The sequence below is a fragment of the Euleptes europaea genome, chromosome 4 (genome assembly GCF_029931775.1).
Source record: "Euleptes europaea isolate rEulEur1 chromosome 4, rEulEur1.hap1, whole genome shotgun sequence".
Lineage (NCBI taxonomy): Eukaryota > Metazoa > Chordata > Lepidosauria > Squamata > Sphaerodactylidae > Euleptes > Euleptes europaea.
This window is the reverse complement of record NC_079315.1, coordinates 21070123-21089017: the sequence shown is the minus strand read 5'-3', so window position 1 is coordinate 21089017 and position 18895 is coordinate 21070123. Positions and strand designations below refer to the sequence as shown.

The window sequence follows — 18895 nt, the reverse complement described above, 5'->3', positions numbered from 1 at the left end:
GGCACATCTACAAAATACCGTATCACAACAGTATACACGGAGCGAACTGACTTAACCAGAAGTTTCAACGCAGCAAATTATGCTTAACTCTACCCACTTGTACTGAATATCTCGCTGTTTTTTCCCTAATGCATGCACAGAAGTCTCTTGGCATACTTGCCATCTGTCTTTTATACAAGCAATATAGCGCATCCAACACCTATGGAGATTTGACGAAAATCAACGATTTGGAAATCTAGCCTCCCCAGGTACAAAAGTAAAAAAAAAAATCTACACAATTATGCATTGTATGTCTTGTGACTCTACTGCTCAGAATTACAATTAGAAAACCATATCTTATTGTTGTAGTGCAGTATTCTCCCAAACTTTAGACAGTTAAGGCACCCTTTCGACCAGGACCCAACCCTTTAAAAATGTAAATTGTAGCTTGACTCTCATAGAGAAGACAGGAGAAACTAGAGATTAACAAGATATACTGATTGTGGCCATCACAAATCCAAAGGTTATAAATGGCTTGATGAAACTTCACCTCACACATTTTGTTTTAGAAGCGTGAATTAAATAAACAAACCTTAGCAACTGATCTTCCAAGCCAGATACGGTAACAGTGAAATTGATAATTGTCACTTTGATACACACCTGCAGAGTATGAAAGGAAAAAAAAGCTTACAATCTAGAAATATATTTATATTAGCATATAATTCAAAAGAGCCCCGTGGCGCAGAGTGGTAAGCTGTAGTACTGAAGTCAAAAGCTCTGCTGATGACCTGAGCTCGATCCCGACGGGAGTCAGTTTCAGGTAGCCGGTTCATGGTTGACTCAGCCTTCCATCCGAGGTTGGTAAAATGAGTACCCAGCTTGTGGGGGTAAAGTGTAGATGACTGGGGCAGTGGAAAACCACCCCGTAAACATAGTCTGCCTAGTAAACATTGGGATGTGATGTCACTCCATGGGTCAGGAATGACCCGGTGCTTGCACCTTTACCTTTATAATTCAAAATCCAGTTACGAATTTTAGTGCCGCTCAAAGGAATTTCAGTTGTCAGTACTCCTAAATTAACAATTGAATCCTAAAGCCAATCCGTAAACTGCAAGTGAGCCCCAGGCTAGAGTGATGTGGATACACGCCGAATAAAAGCAGAGGTATGCTGGCGTGGCACTCTATACACAGTACGTGGTTTTAAACCCAGTGCTGGTGCAGCTGCTTTTGGTACAAGCTACATCTCTCTAGTCTCATGTTCAGCAAACCCACAAGACACCGGGGGGGGGGGGGAGAGACGCTCTTTTGAGAAAGGGCACTTTGCATAAAAAGGAAGGATTTTGCACTAACAGTCATAGAGGAGCATAAACAACAACAACAAAAAGGGGGGAAAACAAATCAAACTCAACCAAAATGTTGAATCCAAAGCTAAGAGGTTGAGCTAAAAAAACACCAAGATTGCAAATATATAAATTTTCATATGGTCCACAGTAAAGTTAAAAGCAGAAGGCCTATATCATAGGCAAGTCATTCACAATCAATAAATACATAAAACTCATACACAGTTGATGTGAAATCGTACAATGACAAAAGTAGGACCAAATTAGGCCCAAAAGTAGGACCAAATATGGACCAAACACTTTTCAGCCTCAAAAAGGCCTTTGTCAGTGGTCAGACATAGAATTGTAGTCCAGTACTACCGTGCATTATATTATACTGTTAGGATGTGTACAATTTCACATCAACTGTGTATGAGTTTTATGTATTTATTGATTGTGAATGACTTGCCTATGATACAGGCCAGTGGTGGCGAACCTATGGCAAGCGTGCCAGAGGAGGCACTCAGAGCCCTCTCTATGGGCATGCGCACCGTCGCCCCAGCACAGAGTTCGCCTGAGTTTGTTACGGCACGCGAGTGGAGCGCGCTGGCTCAGCTGCTGCAGCCTGGCCTTGGGCTGGCCTCTGGCCTGCGGAAGGGGCGCGCCAGGGAGGGGGAGAGTGAGGGAGGCTCCGGCCCCAACAAAGGCCTTTCTGCGCCCCGATGGGTTGGGCTGGGTGGCTTAGAGGCCCCCGGAGGCAGCCCAATGGCTGGCCCTGAATGACGCCTTTGTGCTCCCTCGCGCGCAGCCCCCTCGGCCATCACGTGAGGGATTAGGCCCCCCCAGGCAGCGGGGGCTGAGGGGCGGACAATGGGCCCGCAGCAGATGGAGCGGAGCCGCGCCAAGAGCCGTTGGCTTTCTCAGGCCGCTTAATGCGATTAGCCCCGTTGTGGCCGCCCGGCTCCGGCATGTAATGGTGCTTTAATGAGGATTAGATGGAGGGATGAGGGGGAGCCCCCCAACGCCCCCCTCTCACCTTGGGCGAGGGAACAGGGATGGCGGGTGGGCGGCCACGTGGGGTGGTGCTGAGGGTTGCCAGCCTCCTGGGAGCAGTACTGACCTGCAGTTGGATAGGCAGATCCAAGCCCGGGGTCCCCTTCCAGACCTGCAACACTTTTGGGGTCTGAGCACCCGAGAGTAGGGATGTCAGCCTCCAGGTGGGACCTGGTGACACTCCCTCCCCCCCAGAATTACAGCTCATCTCCATTCTGCAGATGTACTCAGGTTAAATTGCAGTGTTGACACTTTGAGATAAATAAGTGGGTTTTGGGTTGAAGTTTGGGCACTTGGTCTCTAATAGGTTCGCCATCACTGATATAGGCCTTCTGCTTTTAACTTTACTGTGCACTATATTAAAATTTATATATTTGTAATTTTAGTGTTTTTTAGCTCAACCTTTTCGCTTTGGGAGCATAAACATTCCAACACCACTACTTTCAGAACCCTCATGTGAATCGAGGGGAGGGGGAACGCTCCTAGCGCTATAGAAAGTGCTAGAAAGCTAAAGAAGTTTCACCTCCATGGCTGGCCAGTACATGGGCAGTCCCATGTGGGACTGCACAGAAACTTGGTTTTTATACCCCACTTTTCTCTATCTTTAAGGAGTCTCAAAGCAGCTTACAATCACCTTCCCTTCTCCTCCCCACAACAGACACCCTGTGTGGTAGGTGGGGCTGAGAGAGTTCAGAGAGAACTGTGACTGGCCCAAGGTCACCCAGAAGGCTTCATGTGAAGGAGTGGGGAATCGAACCCGGTTCTCCAGATTAGAGTCCACTGCTCTTAACCACTACACCACGCTGTCTCTCAGAAGCCACAAATATGAATAATAATTTCTGGGGCTGCAGGATCTGTATAGATCCCCATCCATAAGGGTTGGTGGGCTGGAGTGAGGAGAGACAAGAGGATGCACTGGACCCCTTTGCGCAGTGGATCTATGCTTGCAGAAGGGGAAAGAGGAGTAATTTCATCTGCTTATCCTTCTCACCCTAGCCCCCCTCCCCAACCCAGCCAGCTATCTCTCCATGCAGTTCCAAGATCCTGGGAATGATCTTTCCAGTGATTGGAAGGCATGACAGAAAAAAGAGAGGATTTTGAGAAAATGGGGGCATTCAATGCATGGAGGGGTAGGATTCTGCCAATGTGTGATGCTGGCACAACATCATGCTGGTTGTAACCCCACATGAATGTAGGGGAGACAGGGAGCACAAGCATGGCACAGAGCAAAAAGATTGGATTTGAGGGCAGCAAATCCGCCCCACCCCCAGAGCAAAACCTTAGCTGTGCCTGGGACAGTTTTCAGGGCTGTCTGGCAGCTGCTGTTTATTTATGGCCAAAAGATGAGTTGTGCCTTATTCGAGATATAAGTCCCTCACCCCAGTTCTCCCTATGAACACAATGCCTCAGTGAGCTAGTGGGAAGATGGCAGGAAAGCCTTCTCTGAATGTGTGAGTTTTTGCTGTCCTAGTTTTTCTGTGCCCCCCCCACCCCTGTATTGCAAAAAAAAAAGGTTCTTCAAAGCATTCTTACACCCTGGGATCTGTGGGAAAGCCCCTGGACTTTCTTGTGTGTGTGAAGGGGTGAGCTGTGTAGGTATTTGGGTGATATTGGATGGAATGTCCACAATTGCTTCCTTGTTTGTCTACCTGAGGAACAATATTATAGTTACTGGCATTTCAGACATACGAACAACCTTATATGTTTATAGTTTGTGTATACAAGAGGATCTTCCTGCAGAAGTCTAACCGATAGTTACACCCAGTAAGCAATGCTTGGGATTGTAGCTTTAAAGTGCCTTTTATTTGCCATGGTTAAAGTAGGAGTTAATTTCCTTTTCTCACTACTGTGTGATAACAGTAAGAGATTAAGAGGGCCATCTTTAAGGAGCCCCGTGGTGCAGTGTGGTAAGCTCAAAGCTCTGCTCATGACCTGAGTTTGATCCCAACGGAAGTCGGTTTCAGGTAGCCAGCTCAAGGTTGACTCAGCCTTCCATCCTTCCGAGAACGGTAAAATGAGTACCCAGCTTGCTGGGGGTAAAGTGTAGACAACTGGGGAAGGCAATGGCAAACCATTCTTCAAAGATAGTCTGCCTAGTAAGCACTGTGATGTGGCATCATCCCATGGGTTAATAATTACCTGGGGCTTGCACAGCGGACTACCTTTACCAGCATGGTGTAGTGGTTAAGAGCAGTGGTTTGGAGAGGTGCACTCTAATCTGGAGAACTGGGTTTGATTCCCCACTCCTCCACATGAGCAGCGGAGGCTAATCTGGTGAACTGGGTTGGTTTCCCCACTCCTCCACATGAAGCCAGCAGGGAGACCTTGGCCTAGCCACAGCTCTGTTAGAGCTCTCTCAGCCCCACCCACCTCATAAGAACATAAGAACATAAGAAAGGCCCTGCTGGATCAGACCAAGGCCCATCAAGTCTGTTCACACAGTGGCCAACCAGGTGCCTCCAGGAAGCCACTAACAAGACGAGTGCAGCAGCACCATCCTGCCTGTGTTCCACCGCACCCAAAATAATAGGCATGCTCCTCTGATACTAGAGAGAATAGGTATGCAGCATGACTAATATCCATTCTAACTAACAGCCATGAATACCCCTCTCCTCCATGAATATGTCCACTCCCCTCTTAAAGCCCTCCAAGCTGGCAGCCATCACCACATCCTGGGGGAGGGAGTTCCACCATTTAACTATGCGTTGTGTGAAAAAATACTTCATTTTATCTGTTTTGAATCTCTCACCCTCCAGCTTTAGCTAGTATTATGGGAGAGGGAGAAAAACTTCTCCCTGCCCACTCTCTCCAAACCATGCATAATTTTATAGACCTCTATCATGTCTCCCCTCAGCCGCCTTCTTTCCAAGCTAAACAGCCCTAAGCGTCTTAACCACTCCCCATAGGACAGTTGCTCTAGTCCCCTAATCATTTTGGTTGCTCTTTTCTGCACCTTCTCAAGCTCTGTAATATCCTTTTTTAGGTGTGGTGACAAGAACTGTACACAGTATTCCAAGTGTGGTCTCACCATAGATTTCTACAAGGGCAGTATGATATGAGCAGTTTTATTCTCTATTCCTCGTCTACCTCACAGGTTGTCTGTTGCAGGGAAGGTGATCGTAAGCCGGTTTGAGTCTCCCTTGGTAGAGAAAGTCGGCATATAAAAACCAACTCTTCTTCTTCTTCTACCTTTTTGCCTACCTGTCAAAAAGACATGGGCTTGCAGAAGGGGATTCATACTCCCTCATTGGAAGAACTCCAAAGAGGGTAGGAGTTACAGGGCTCCTACTGGGCACTGCCTACCGTGCAGGGTGCTGTGCTTTCTTCCCTTAATCTGTTCTGTGGGGATGGGGGACAGAGTGAAGTCAGGGAGGCATGCCAGTGTCAGCACTGGTTGGTTGGCTGCTTCCACGTATGGCTGGTCTGGGGACTTCACCAGCATGCCACTCCATAATTGGTGGGCATGGGTGGGTGTCACTATCGACCCCACTGTGGTTGCTAAGCTCTGTGGATTTGGTTCTTTTTTTTTTTTTGGCTTTTCTTGTCTTTGCTAAGAGAGCAGAGGATACCAACTAACTACGCTTGGCACCATACCAAAATCAGCGCTACACCATTGTTAAGGGCTTAGTCTTCAATTAGAATCATAGAGGTGGAAGGGTCCACCAGGGTCATCTAGTCCAACCCCCTGCACAATGCAGGAAATTCACAACTACCTCCCCACCAAACACACTTCCAGTGACCCCTACTCCATGCCCAGAAGATGGTCAAGATGCCCTCCCTCTCATTATCTGCTTAAGGTCATTGCCTAATAACTATCCAGATTTTTGGGGAGGATAATATTCTATGTCTCTCTTCTTACATTTTCAGACACATTTAAACACACTTGAAGTCCAGAAGGGAAAAAAACAAACGGTGCCCCTAAATGTTCCTTATTATTATTACTTAATAAATATTTTTTTAAAATTGAAAAAGGCTAAATGAAATAATGTTTGAAAGAATTATACTAGCATTTAGCAGAGTGGTGTGGCTTGAAAAGCTTTGAAAAGACATCTGGATCCCGCAGAACAGCTAGGTTAAAACCAGCTCTTGTACTTCTCAGTTCATTGCGAAAACCAACCAAGCTAACATCATCTTGACAATCAGGAGAACCGACAACACCCAATTTCTGCTGCAGAGTCAACACATTAATTTTGAACAGTCATTAATTTTGAACAGTCACATAGCAACTGCGCTACGACTTATTTCTCTGTGTCTTGACAGGGCTGGGCAACGTAAATAAATTTTTCTTTTCTAATTGTTAAACTACGAGGCCCCGATCACAATCAGATCATTCTGTGGTGATGTGGAGATGGCAGCCAAAGGAGCAATCTCCTATCAAACCTCACCCTGCTGTGCATTTTCCTGTCCCACGCCAGGGGAGGGATTTCTACAAATGGAAAGGGAAGGAGGTTTTCACTAAAACCTCCTTCCTGGTGCAGACCGCCAACCCTCAAGAGCTGTTCCTGGGAAGCCTGTTTCTCTCAGGAGCGGTATTGGGGGGCAATTTTGGGGTACAGTGGGCAGGGGGGAGGCAGGAAATTGCCATTTCTGCCCATGGAGATCTCTGGTGGATCCGAGCCATCGTTTGGTTCTACTGGAAAAGGCATGATGGCGTCGCAACATGATAAGCCTTGCTGCACATTGCAGAGAAGAAGGAAGACCTCAAATGGGGGGCAATTTTCAGCAGCATCCATAATGTGTAGCTTCAGTGGCTAGACCATTTTACCTGAATATAGGAAACTTGCTCTGTAATCCCAAGAAGATTGACACCCTTCTAGGCCCACTGACCAACAGATTTAGAAGGCTGTCACGCTGTTTAGGATTGCATTGTCAGATTCCAATTCCTCAGCTACAAAACTTACTAGCTCAGAGCAAGTCACAATTTCTCAGATTCGCTTGGATGCACTGGTGCATACCACGAGGACATACTGGCATATATCAACTAACAAACTTGTCAGTCTATTTAATGATATCTTGGTCAGCTCCCAAATTACTTTCACTTTGGTATCTAGAGCACATACTGTAGCAAATGTACAAAAAAAATAACATTCTCTCTCACCAATGAAGAGTCTCTATCGCCAAAAAAAGAGAGACGGAGGCAATTTTTTTAGTGCAGTAAAAACACACAAATTATGCTTGATATGGCTTTGGGAAGGCGAGAAATAATTTGAGGATCAGACACTACATCATCTTTAAAACTCTTGGTAACCAGTTATCTGGCTGTGTTGACATCAATTTTAAAGTGACAAGTCATACCTCAGGCAAGTAGTGTGGATTTGGCATTTTGGTTGTCATGTAGAACCTAAAATTCCGGTCGTAATCTATGTCTGAGTCTCCAAGGCGAATGAGCATTCTCCCACCAGACATAAAAGTCTGCTTCAAAAGAATGGGTTCCAGAGCTGGGTCCAGTGTTTCTTTGAGCTATTAAAATGAGGAAGTGAAGCATTTTTACATACTTATGTATACCGACAACAGTTCTTAAAGCACAAACTGTTATCGCTACTATTTTGTGTGATGGGAATGTTATTTTCTAGTGCTTCTCCACCCCCCCCCCCATTGCTGACAACAATGCTGTTTTGTTTTGTTTTGCATGAACAGGGTTAGCGTTAGGGTGAACCAAAGAACTAGGAATGGAAGGAAGATGACTCCTACTAGATCAAACCAAAGGGTCTCTCAAGCCGATCCCTCTTTTCCACAGCGGCCATTCCGAGGCCTCTGAGAGGCCAATAAACAGGGCAATGAATACAAGAGCCCCGGACTGCTGGGACCAAAATCAATTGATAGTCAAAGCTATGCTCTGAACATGGAATTTCCATTGAACTGTCATGACTTACAGCCATTGATAGATCTGTCCTCCATGATGTTGTCAGGTCTCCTTTTAAAGAGGCCTCAGCTAGTGGCCATCACCCCATCTCATGTGAGTGAATGCAATGAATTAATTACATGTACTTCCTCCCCCCCTCTTTCTGAATCTAGTTTCCATCAGTTCACTAGATGAACCCATGATGTTTTATTATTGGGGGGGCAGGAGGAAGTTCTTTATCCACTTTCTATCCAATAATTTTATTAACGACCATAATACACCCTCCCTTTCAACTAAAAGACCCGAAGGCTAGGGAAGGTACTTTCAACTTCTGCATCTCGTGTTTTGGTTCCCTTTCTGCTCTATGATATCATTTTCTGAGCTGGAGCAGCCAGAACTGTACACTATTCCAAATGTGGCTGATCCACACATCCATACAACACCGGTGCTTTATTTTCAATCCCTGTCCTAGCAATCCCTAATGTGGAATTTGCTCCTCCCCATCCCCTCCCCATCACACTGCCACACACTGAGCTGACATTTACATTGAGCCACCCAATATAACACCAAGACCTTTAGCCTGGTTAGCCAAGACCAACAATGATTGATGTCATGCAATATTGGTCGTTTATGCATGGGAGTTTTACCTGGAGCTTAATGCTCGCTCTTCCTACACTTTTCTGTAAAAAAGCTATGCACCAGCACAATCACCATGCTCAAGTCCTTCTGCGTGAGTCTCCGCCCCTTGAAAATGCTGCTAAGTAATTGGCTGTGACTATGAGAAAAACATCCAATTCCCCTCTCCACCCCCCACCCCCCCGGAAACCCAAGTGCCGTGTTAAAAAGCATTTAACAAAGGAGCTCTTTAAAAGGAATGGAATGGGGGAAGGAACCCAAGCATAATTTTAAAACCCATTTTTTGTGACCAATCTACTCACAAATATCTCCGGCTGGGAGACGTAAAACCAGAAAGCATCTGAGTCCTTGCCCCTTGAAATGCTGCCTTGTAATTGGCTGTAGTGCTTACTGTGAGAAAACGTCACCTGCCAAGCTCCCCTGTCCCACACTTTGGCTTATGCATGGAGAGGAGGACCATTTGACCTGGGCTGATCTCAGGAGAGATAAAAGAATTGGTATTTAACAGCAACGGGAATACCCGGTCTTTGCGAGGGCTGGGTGAGAGGTCATCTCTGAGGGACAGTAAACTCATGCATAACTCCAAGGAACAACCGAGTTAGTCCAGGGGTGAACATTAGGTCATGTACCCATGCATAAGGGACCATTAACATCTGCTCCACCCCCCCTTTATATGAATCCAGGTTCACACAATTTTGAGTATTCTTTAACATTCCTCCTCGTATGGTTAGTTTTACTCCTTTATAGTCCGGTGCAATAATCAGCTGATATATCAAAGCTAAAATAGTCCCAGTAATAAGACTGGGCACCATAATAAATGTACACAAACTGACATGAACTACTTTAGTATAGTGGCTGAAGACCTGAGCAGTAATCCAAAAAGTCCCTGGTTCAAATATCATCTCAGCCACATGGTGGCATTGGTCAGTCAAATCATCGTATTTAAAGTCTCTCTCCTCCTCTGCCATGTGGGGATAATAATGTTGCCAAATATGCAGGACTATTGTAAAGCTTGCTGTGACCAACTATGCAAAGTGTTTTAAATTCTCAGAAAGTGCTATAAATGCTATGCATTTACATTAAAGTGCTATAAGCATTTGTATTAAACAACAAAACATATAATAAAGCCCACCAGTACTCTTAGGTTGAAGGTTAGATGGGGTTTCAGAAACCGCAGCAGAATGTTTTATTTGTGGAGTTTTAGATGTATTTAATGACTTCACCAGAGAAAGATCATAGTAGAGAACAAAAGTGTATAATGTAAAACCCAAAACAAAATGTCTACAGCCTGACATAACCAAAACTGATAGCCAATCATCACAGAGGACACTGAGAGGCAGTGATTGTGGAAAACAGCCGCAGTTCTTTAGATTTCAGTTATGATTAATCTCAGTTCTTTGGCAATTTAGCTTGACATTTTGCTGCAGCTAATGAAAGAAGCCAAGGCCCAAAGAACTCTTTGTTACAGCTAAACATTTTAAGAGCACCAGAGCCTAACAAGAAACCCATCCCACCCAATGACTCAAATGACCATCTTTCATGGCACTGGTAGCGATGAATGTTGGTTTTAAGAACTTTACAAGCGATGGGCATATGGGAGGACTCAAGGGGGATGAGATTTCCCCTCCCCCACTGCTGCCACCTTACCCATGCTGCTTCTACTCCCCCCCTCCACACTGGCTCCTTTTCCCTCCCCCCACTGCTCCCCCCCTTCCCTCTCCCATTCAGCTCTTGTTGGGGGGTTGCCTAGCAAGCCAAAATGGTGGCTGAGATCTCACGACAAAAACTGGTATGATCTCAGTTGACATTTGGGCTTTCATGGGCAACCCAAGATGCTGCTAAGAGCTTGCAAGAAGATGTTATAAGAACTTGTTGCTATTTTGGATTGCAGGCAACCACATACAATTCCTGCCTTAGGTACAATGTTCTGTGTGATTTGCTGAGGGGCCCTTCAGCAGATCCACATAACATTGTAGTTGAGTTTTTCTACTTATTGGCAGTTTTAAATTGTGATCTTAACTAATCGCCTTTTATGTGTTTTATGTATTTTTTTGTTTTATGTTCTATTTACACTGTAAACTGCTTTGACTTTTGCAAGGTAAAAAGGCAGCCAATAAACGTTTTAAATGAATAAATTCATGTGCTTGCTTGTTTAACAGTGGATAAAGGGAAGACTGAGGCATGAACTAGATCTTATGTATCAGGTCATGGATGCCTGTCACAACTCACTGTCACACAGAAGAACAGAGGATCTTACCTTAACAGTGCTCCACTCTGCTCTGGAGTGCTTCAAGGGGGGAAGAGGGCGTTTGTCCTAGGACACCTGGAGCCAGAGAAAGAGGCAACCCCCGCGGCTGTTTCTGCTGGCAAAAACAGCGTGGGAGGGAAACCCCTCCCTAAAGCACTCTGGAACCAATCAGAGCGCTGTTATGGTAAGATACCCTGTTCTTCTTCGTGCCACTGAGTTGGGATGTGTCCCGACCCATGTAACATATGACATTTAGTTTCAGCCTGAGAGCAACCTATTACTTGGAGGTCCTGAAGGATCTGCTGCCAGAGAGATGGCACAAAAGTGGGCATTCCCTCAGTCCTTACTTTAGATTTGATGAAAAAAGAAACACAAAAATGACTTTTGCTTCCAGTTTGCATCCAAAGCTGGTAATACAGTTTGACTTTCAGTATGACCCTCTTATGGCTTTATTTGTACCAATGGCAGTTAATGCAGACTGTGAGCAAAGAAAATCAGTGTTAATACTATAACTTAGATCCATTAAAACTAGCAGCCACGATCCAGAGCCCCACACTCACATGGGCTTCCTATAATGTTCTACTGGAAGAGAAACGTCCTGTGTGTGAGTCAGTATTTGCTATCGGATGAGTCAAGGTTCTTGTCTTCTAACAAAAGAGAACAAGGAAGTGACTGTATGTGTGGAGCTCTGGGCAGGCAATCAACTTCTGTGGAGTATGGCTAGTAGCTGTGTGTGTGTGTGTGTGAAGTGCTGTCAAGTCGCAGCCGACTTATGGCGACCCCTTATGGGGTTTTCATGGCAAGAGACTAATAGAGGTGGTTTGCCAGTGCCTTCCTCTGCATATCAGCCCAGGTACTCCTTGGTGGTCCCCCATCCAAATACTAACCAGGGCTGACCCTGCTTAGCTTCCAAGATCTGACGAGATCGGGCTGTACCATGCTGCCTTCCCTCCAGTAGCTATATGTACAAGAGGAAAAAAACATGGTGAAAATATTTTCATGCAAAAAGATGCAAACCTCTTCTAGAAGAACGGGTAATCCCAGACGAATAGCATTCTCCAAAGTACGCAGGAAACCCGTATCTGTTAGCTTAATTATCTTTAAACCGCTTTTTGCTTCTTTGTTTCTTATCCAACGATTTGCCTGTTGCATCAAAGAAAATAACGGTTTAGTACAAGCGGGAGTGATGGGGCACACTAGAAAGCTAATTAAAACGTTTCAGCCAAATGAATTCCACAATCACAGGGCGTCGTGCAGACTTCCCAGTTCGACCTAATCCTTCCCATGCACCAGCGGTGATGTTGGCTAACAACAGCGATTGAGTGGGAAGAGAGGTGACCAATTCCGAAGGGAGTCCTACTTCCCCCAACAGACCTGTCCCTGCTGCACAACACTCTGCTGCCAGCTGTTCAAAACTGAACAGTGAGCAAACCAGTTAGTTATTTATAAATACACTTTTTTAAAGTCTTACGTTTCGGTGTTTGTCTACATCCATTTTATCTTTTTTTTTTTAATAAAGTTTTTATTTTTTCCAAATTAGTTCATATTCAGTTACAAATATCCGTTAACAAATTATATAATATATCAAATTCTTTCTTGTCTTTTAACTATCATCTATATCTTTGACTTCCCCCCTCCCCTCCTCTATCCATTTGTTATCATTATTACTCTATTTGTATTTATTGTCTAATTCTTTATAGTAAATCACCTATATCTTTATCATATAAATATAATTAACTATTTGCATCTCTCAATTATATCAACAAATTCGAATTAGATCAAAATATATCCCTTAATATCACATTTGAATTAATCCTTACAATATTTTGTCCATGCCTCCCATTCTGCCACAAATTCAATATCTTCTTTTTGATTTATTAATGCTGTAAGTTTAGCCATTTCAGCTAGTTCCATCATTTTATTTATCCAATCGGTCTTATCTGGTATCTCAGTTGTTTTCCATTTCTTAGCATACACCAGTCTAGCAGCCGTAGTGGCATGTATCAAAAAAGATCTCTGAGTCACTATGGAATCCGGTATTATTCTTAACAGATCATCTCCGGTGTTTTAGGGAGGTTTTGTTGTAATATCAACCTTAATTCATTGTAAATCATGTCCCAAAAGTTTTTTGCCTTCTCACATAGCCACCAAACATGATGAAAAGAACCCATTTCTTCTTGACATTTCCAACAGTTTAGTGACATATTTCCATACATTTTGGCTAATTGCTTTGGCGTTAAGTACCATCTATAAATCATTTTATATATATTCTCTCTCAATGATTGTGAACATATATGTTTCATATCTTTTGTCCAAAGTCTTTCCCATTTGTACATGTGAATATCATGTCCCAAGGTCTGTGCCCAAGATATCATCGTTGGTTTAACTTGGTCTTGTTCTGTATACAAAATCAATAACATCTTATACATTTTTGATATTAAATGTTCATTATTATCTAACAACATTCGTTGAAAAGGTGATTTATGTTTGCTCCAGAATTGGTATACAAGGATGAAGAGGGCAGAATTTATTGGTACGAGCCAAGATATGTGGACAAAAAACTTTTATTGTAGGGATATACGCTCCAAATGAGGGGAAAGCACAATTCTATAAGCAACTATATGACATTTTATTGCAATATGCAGAAGAACAAATATTGCTGATGGGCGATTTTAATGGAGTTACAGACTGCACATTAGATAAGAAATCAACGGCAAAGGAAGAAAGAGAAGGCAGTTTGCCTAAAAAAAATTCACAATTAACTGAGGAACTTAAAATACAGGACATTTGGAGGACAATGAATACTACAGCTAAAGAATACACCTTTTATTCCGCAAGACACAACTCACACTCCAGAATAGATATGATATGGGCGAGTAAATCTGTTTTTACCCAATTGCGAAAGGTGCAAATAATACCGAGGACTTTTTCAGATCATAACCCGGTCGCTTTTGAGTGGCACAATAGACAAGCATTCAGATGGAGGCTTAATGATAGACTATTGAGAGATGGAAGAACAAGGAAAGAAATCCAGGACATTATTGAGGATCATTTTCGAATTAATATGAATGGAGAAACTAACTTGAATATTGTATGGGATGCTTTTAAGGCTGTGCTAAGAGGATATATGATTCAGAAGAATACTGCATGGAAGAAAAAACAATTGCAACAAACGAATGACATACTTTGGGAATTACAAAATTTAGAACAAAAACTTATTTTGGAAATACAAGAAGATCAGAGGAAAGATAGAGACAAAAATTAAGGTAGTCAAACACCAACTAAATTTGGTGATTATGGAAGAAATGAATAAAAATATGAAATATGCAAAACAGAGATATTTTGAACATGCAAATCGACCAGGCAAACTTTTGGCAAGTCAATTAAGAGACTCCATGCAGAAAAAGATAATTAGCAAAATACAGACGACAAAAGGACCGGTTTATACAACAACAGATATATTGAAAGAATTTGAATTATTTTATACGAAATTATATCAAAAAGACAAGATCTCCGGGGGAAAAATGGATAAATATTTGGGTAATGTGAAGGTCAGTAAGCTATCCTCTGAACAGCAAAAAAATTTGGATGCACCAATCACAATGGTAGAAATAGAAGATGCAATAATGAAACAAAAGACAGACAAAACACCTGGCCCAGACAGAATTACAGCTTTATTTTATAGGACATTTAAGGAGAACTTGAAGAATTCTCTTTTGCAGGTATGTAATACAATTTTAGACACAGGATTATCTCCAGAGACATGGTCACATGCCTATATATCCCTGATTCATAAGACTGGAAGAGACATGGAAAAAGTGATGAATTATAGACCAATATCGCTTTTAAATGTGGATTACAAAATATATGCTTCTATTTTATCTAACCGTTTGAAGCAATCTATAACATCTTTGATTCATGAAGATCAAGCGGGATTTTTTCTTGGACGACAGATAAAAGATAATTTGAGGATCTTATTGGATGCGATTGAGAACTATGAGCAGAATAATCAACATAAAGCAGCTTTTGTTTTTTTGGATGCAGAGAAAGCTTTTGACATGGTTTCTTGGGGATATATGAAAAAAGTGTTGGAAAAAATGAATTCTGGGACAAGGTGGATGCTATATAATACACAAAAAGCTAAAATATTAGTAAATGAATCAACATCAGAAAGTTGTGAAATACAAAAAGGAACCAGACAAGGATGTCCGTTATCTCCTCTGCTTTTTATTTTGACTTTGGAAACTTTATGTTGTAAGATCCGGGAAACAGAAGCAATTCAAGGTTTGAAAGTAAATAAACAAGAATTTAAACTGAGAGCCTTTGCAGATTATTTACTTCTTATTTTGACTGATCCGAATCAATCTGTAAATTACCTATTAGAACTATTGAAGCAATATGGAGAAGTCTCCGGTTTTAAGATAAATCAAGACAAGACTCAAACTTTATTTAAAAATCTTTCAAAAGAAGAACAAAAAGACTTTTTGGTTACTACAGGATGGGAGAAAACTAACAAGCTCAAATATCTAGGCACTTGGATTACAAATAAAAATAAGGACTTACTGGAGAATAACTATGTGAAACTTTAGGAATCTGTTAAAACAGATATGTTATCATGGTCCAATAAAAACATTTCATTGTTGGGTCGCATTTCAGTAACTCAAATGAATATCTTACCAAGGTTACTTTTTCTATTTCAGGCTTTACCAATAGTGGAACAATCTAGATACTTTGAAGTTTGGAAAAAGGACTTGCTTAACTTTATATGGCAAGGGAAAAAGTCTAGAATTGCCTATAAATACTTGGTTGACTCTAAAGAAAGAGGAGGATTTGCTTTACCAAATTTCAGACTATATGCGGAAGCATCAGCTTTAGTATGGCTAAAAGATTGGATACAATTAAAAAATAATCGATTGTTGGACTTGGAAGGTTTTGACAATAGGTATGGGTGGCATGGTTATTTATGGTATGACAAACTTAAACTTCACAAGATTTTTCAGCATCACACTGTTAAATCTTCAATAATCAAAATTTGGCTAAAATATAAACATTTGCTGGAACCTAGAACACCTTTATGGATCTCTACGCAAGAGATGTTAACATTGAGACCATTGAGACCAATACAATTTTTTACTTATCAAGATTCATTGGTATGGAAGGATAATAAATGTGTCCTAAAGGAATATGAAGAACTGAAGGAATATATTACTTGGTTTTAATATCATCAAATACAATCTGTATTTTTACAAGATATGAAGATCGTCTACATCCATTTTATCAATGTTATTTTCACGCATGTACATTTTCATGCAGCGTTATGGTGGGTATCCAGACAAGTCGCTAAATTCTGGCTTGGGATATGTAAGACATGGGGAAATGATATTAAAGCTGATGTGGAGTTTTAAACCCATTGGACTAGCTCAAATGTCCATGTAGCTATTTTTCTGTTGTATTGAACTATTGTTGTTTTAATGATGTTTTAATTTTGTAATACTGGTCAAGGGCCGCAATAAATTATACAATACCATGCAGCGTTATGGGAGTCGTAGGCTCCCCCCCACACCCCCAGCATCATTTAATTACATGGTCTAACCATCCATGACTCTGGGGAGGATCAGTTTCATATACTGCACAACCCCAAAACAAGCCACAAGGCAAAAGGAAATGAAAATCCACCACTGCAGTTGGGGCACACTAGTATGAACTCCTTGAGGGGATTTTTGGCAGGTTATGGAACACCAGGTTACAGAACTCCCTCCCATAGGAGATGAGGCTGGAACTCACTCTCCTGGCCTTCTGAAGAAAAATGAAACCATTCCTGTTCTGAAAGGCCTTTGGACCAAACAACTGATAACTGCTGTTGGCAGTGTGTTCTGCTTTTATTGTGCGTTTATTGCGTCCTTTGTGTTTCTGCGTTTTAAATACTTTAAATTGTGTTTCGAACTGCTGGGAGCTGCCTTGGGGCCCCTAAACAGGGCAGAAGGAGGGCACACTAACTAAATAAATAAGGATCCTTTCATATCAATTACCCCGACTGATGTTGACAGGATCCTTGGGACTGTAAAAGCAATCAGAAGTAAACTGGATCCTAGCTTCTCTTGGCTGGTCAAAGCTTTCCTGGGAAAAATTAAGAACTCTGATAGCCAGGATAATGAACGTTTCTCTGGTCCACTATTTTTTTTTTTTGTACAAGGGAACTGAAAAAAGGTGATTGCGCAACCTCTCTTGACAAAACTCTCTGGATGAAGAAAATCATTAATTGGCTATAAATCTGCTTTTCATGGGCAAGGTGACAGGAATGGGTGGTGGCAGAGCAAAGTGGATGAGGACTCTTCCCTTGAACTATTTCAATAAGGTTTTCAGCCTGGCTTTGGGACAGAGACAGTTTGAGTTAAGCTGGCAGGCGATCGTCTGGTTGAAACAGACGAGGGTAATTTGTTAGATCTGTCTGCTGAACTCAAATACATTTAACCGTACTGTTCTGTTGAACTGATTAGAACAAGGGCTTTAAAGTGTCTGACATTGCCCTCGACTGGTTTCGGTCCTTTCTGTTCAATTGATGGGAGACAGTTTCCTTCAGAGAGGCTGACTCAGCACTATCAGAACTCCTGTGTAGTTCGGTGACTCCCACTAATGTTGCAAAACTTATATTCGACCCCTGAATGAAATTATTTGATGTCTAGGAAATGGCTCCCCACCAACATGCTGAGGACACCCAGCTGTATATTTCTTTGTCTGAACTTCCAGATGCAGCTATTTCTGTTTTCAACTGGTACCATGGTCAGAAGGATAAGAGGTGAACGGGCTGAAACTGAACATAGAGAAGAGGGAGGTGAGGCTGAAAAAACAAACAAATGTTCTTAAAGGGATGGATTCGCTCACTCTAGATGGGGGGGTAAACTAATTCTGTCAACTTAAATAGAGCGTTTGGGGGTATTCATGGACCTAGCCCTGCTTTTTGAAAAACAGGTTGGTGAGTTTGTTAAGACTGCCTTTTATGTAAGCTCTCTTTGCTTCCTGCCTCTGTGCTGACCTGGCCACACTGATCCATGCTTCTGTAACCTTCAGACTGGACTACTGTCACACACATTATGTGGGGCTGCCCTTGAATGTAACTTCAGAAATACAACTTGTGCAGGATGTAGAAGCCTGCTGGGTGACCTTGGGCTAATGCTGGCTGAATTTCATGATCAGGGCCTTTCTTTCACTCCTTTTTCTGGACCTGAAAATTTCTCGACTGCCTACTGTTAGATACGTTTTGTGTGCTGTCTTGAGTAAACAAGTTTGTGTAGCTTGGGCAGAGCTTCTGTCCTACATTGTGATGTTATTTATTTTATTGTAATGTTACCATTTGATTACTGGAAATCATACAGATCATTCAAACAATAAAAATGATCTTAATCCCATTCTCTTTGCTATAACAGAGAACATACTGAAAAAGAACTACAGTATGGTAGCCATAAAATACTAATTCACAGTGGGTAGCCGCGTTAGTCTGTTTGCAGTAGTCAAAAAGGGCAAGAGTCCAGTAGCACCTTAAAGACTAACAAAAATATTTTCTGGTAGGGTATGAGCTTTCGTGAGCCACAGCTCACTTCTTCAGGTACAGCTAGAATGTGAATCCATCGGTCTTTAAGTAGAGGAATAGTATGTAAATGTGAATAGCAGGCTTGATGGGATTAGGTGTGTTATGCAGAAGAGTCTGTGATGTCCAGGGGAGAGATGGGTGTGGAGAAATCAGCATTGGTAATGGGCCATGAATGCAAGGTCTTTATTCAGCCCAGGTAAATGCATTGACTTTAGTTTGAATATCAACTG

The 18895-nt window shown here is 42.3% G+C and overlaps 1 protein-coding gene across 1 annotated transcript in view; it reads right to left on the bottom strand.

The window, feature by feature from the left end:
* DNAH6 (dynein axonemal heavy chain 6) overlaps positions 1 to 18895 on the bottom strand; it is a 258559-nt gene that overhangs the window by 95228 nt on the left and 144436 nt on the right. The window contains exons 49-51 of the mRNA XM_056849234.1: positions 12095 to 12220; positions 7647 to 7811; positions 572 to 639 (exon numbers count right to left, since the gene is read on the bottom strand). Coding sequence (XP_056705212.1) covers positions 572 to 639; positions 7647 to 7811; positions 12095 to 12220 — 359 coding nt within the window. The remainder of the gene's footprint in view (positions 1 to 571; positions 640 to 7646; positions 7812 to 12094; positions 12221 to 18895) is intronic.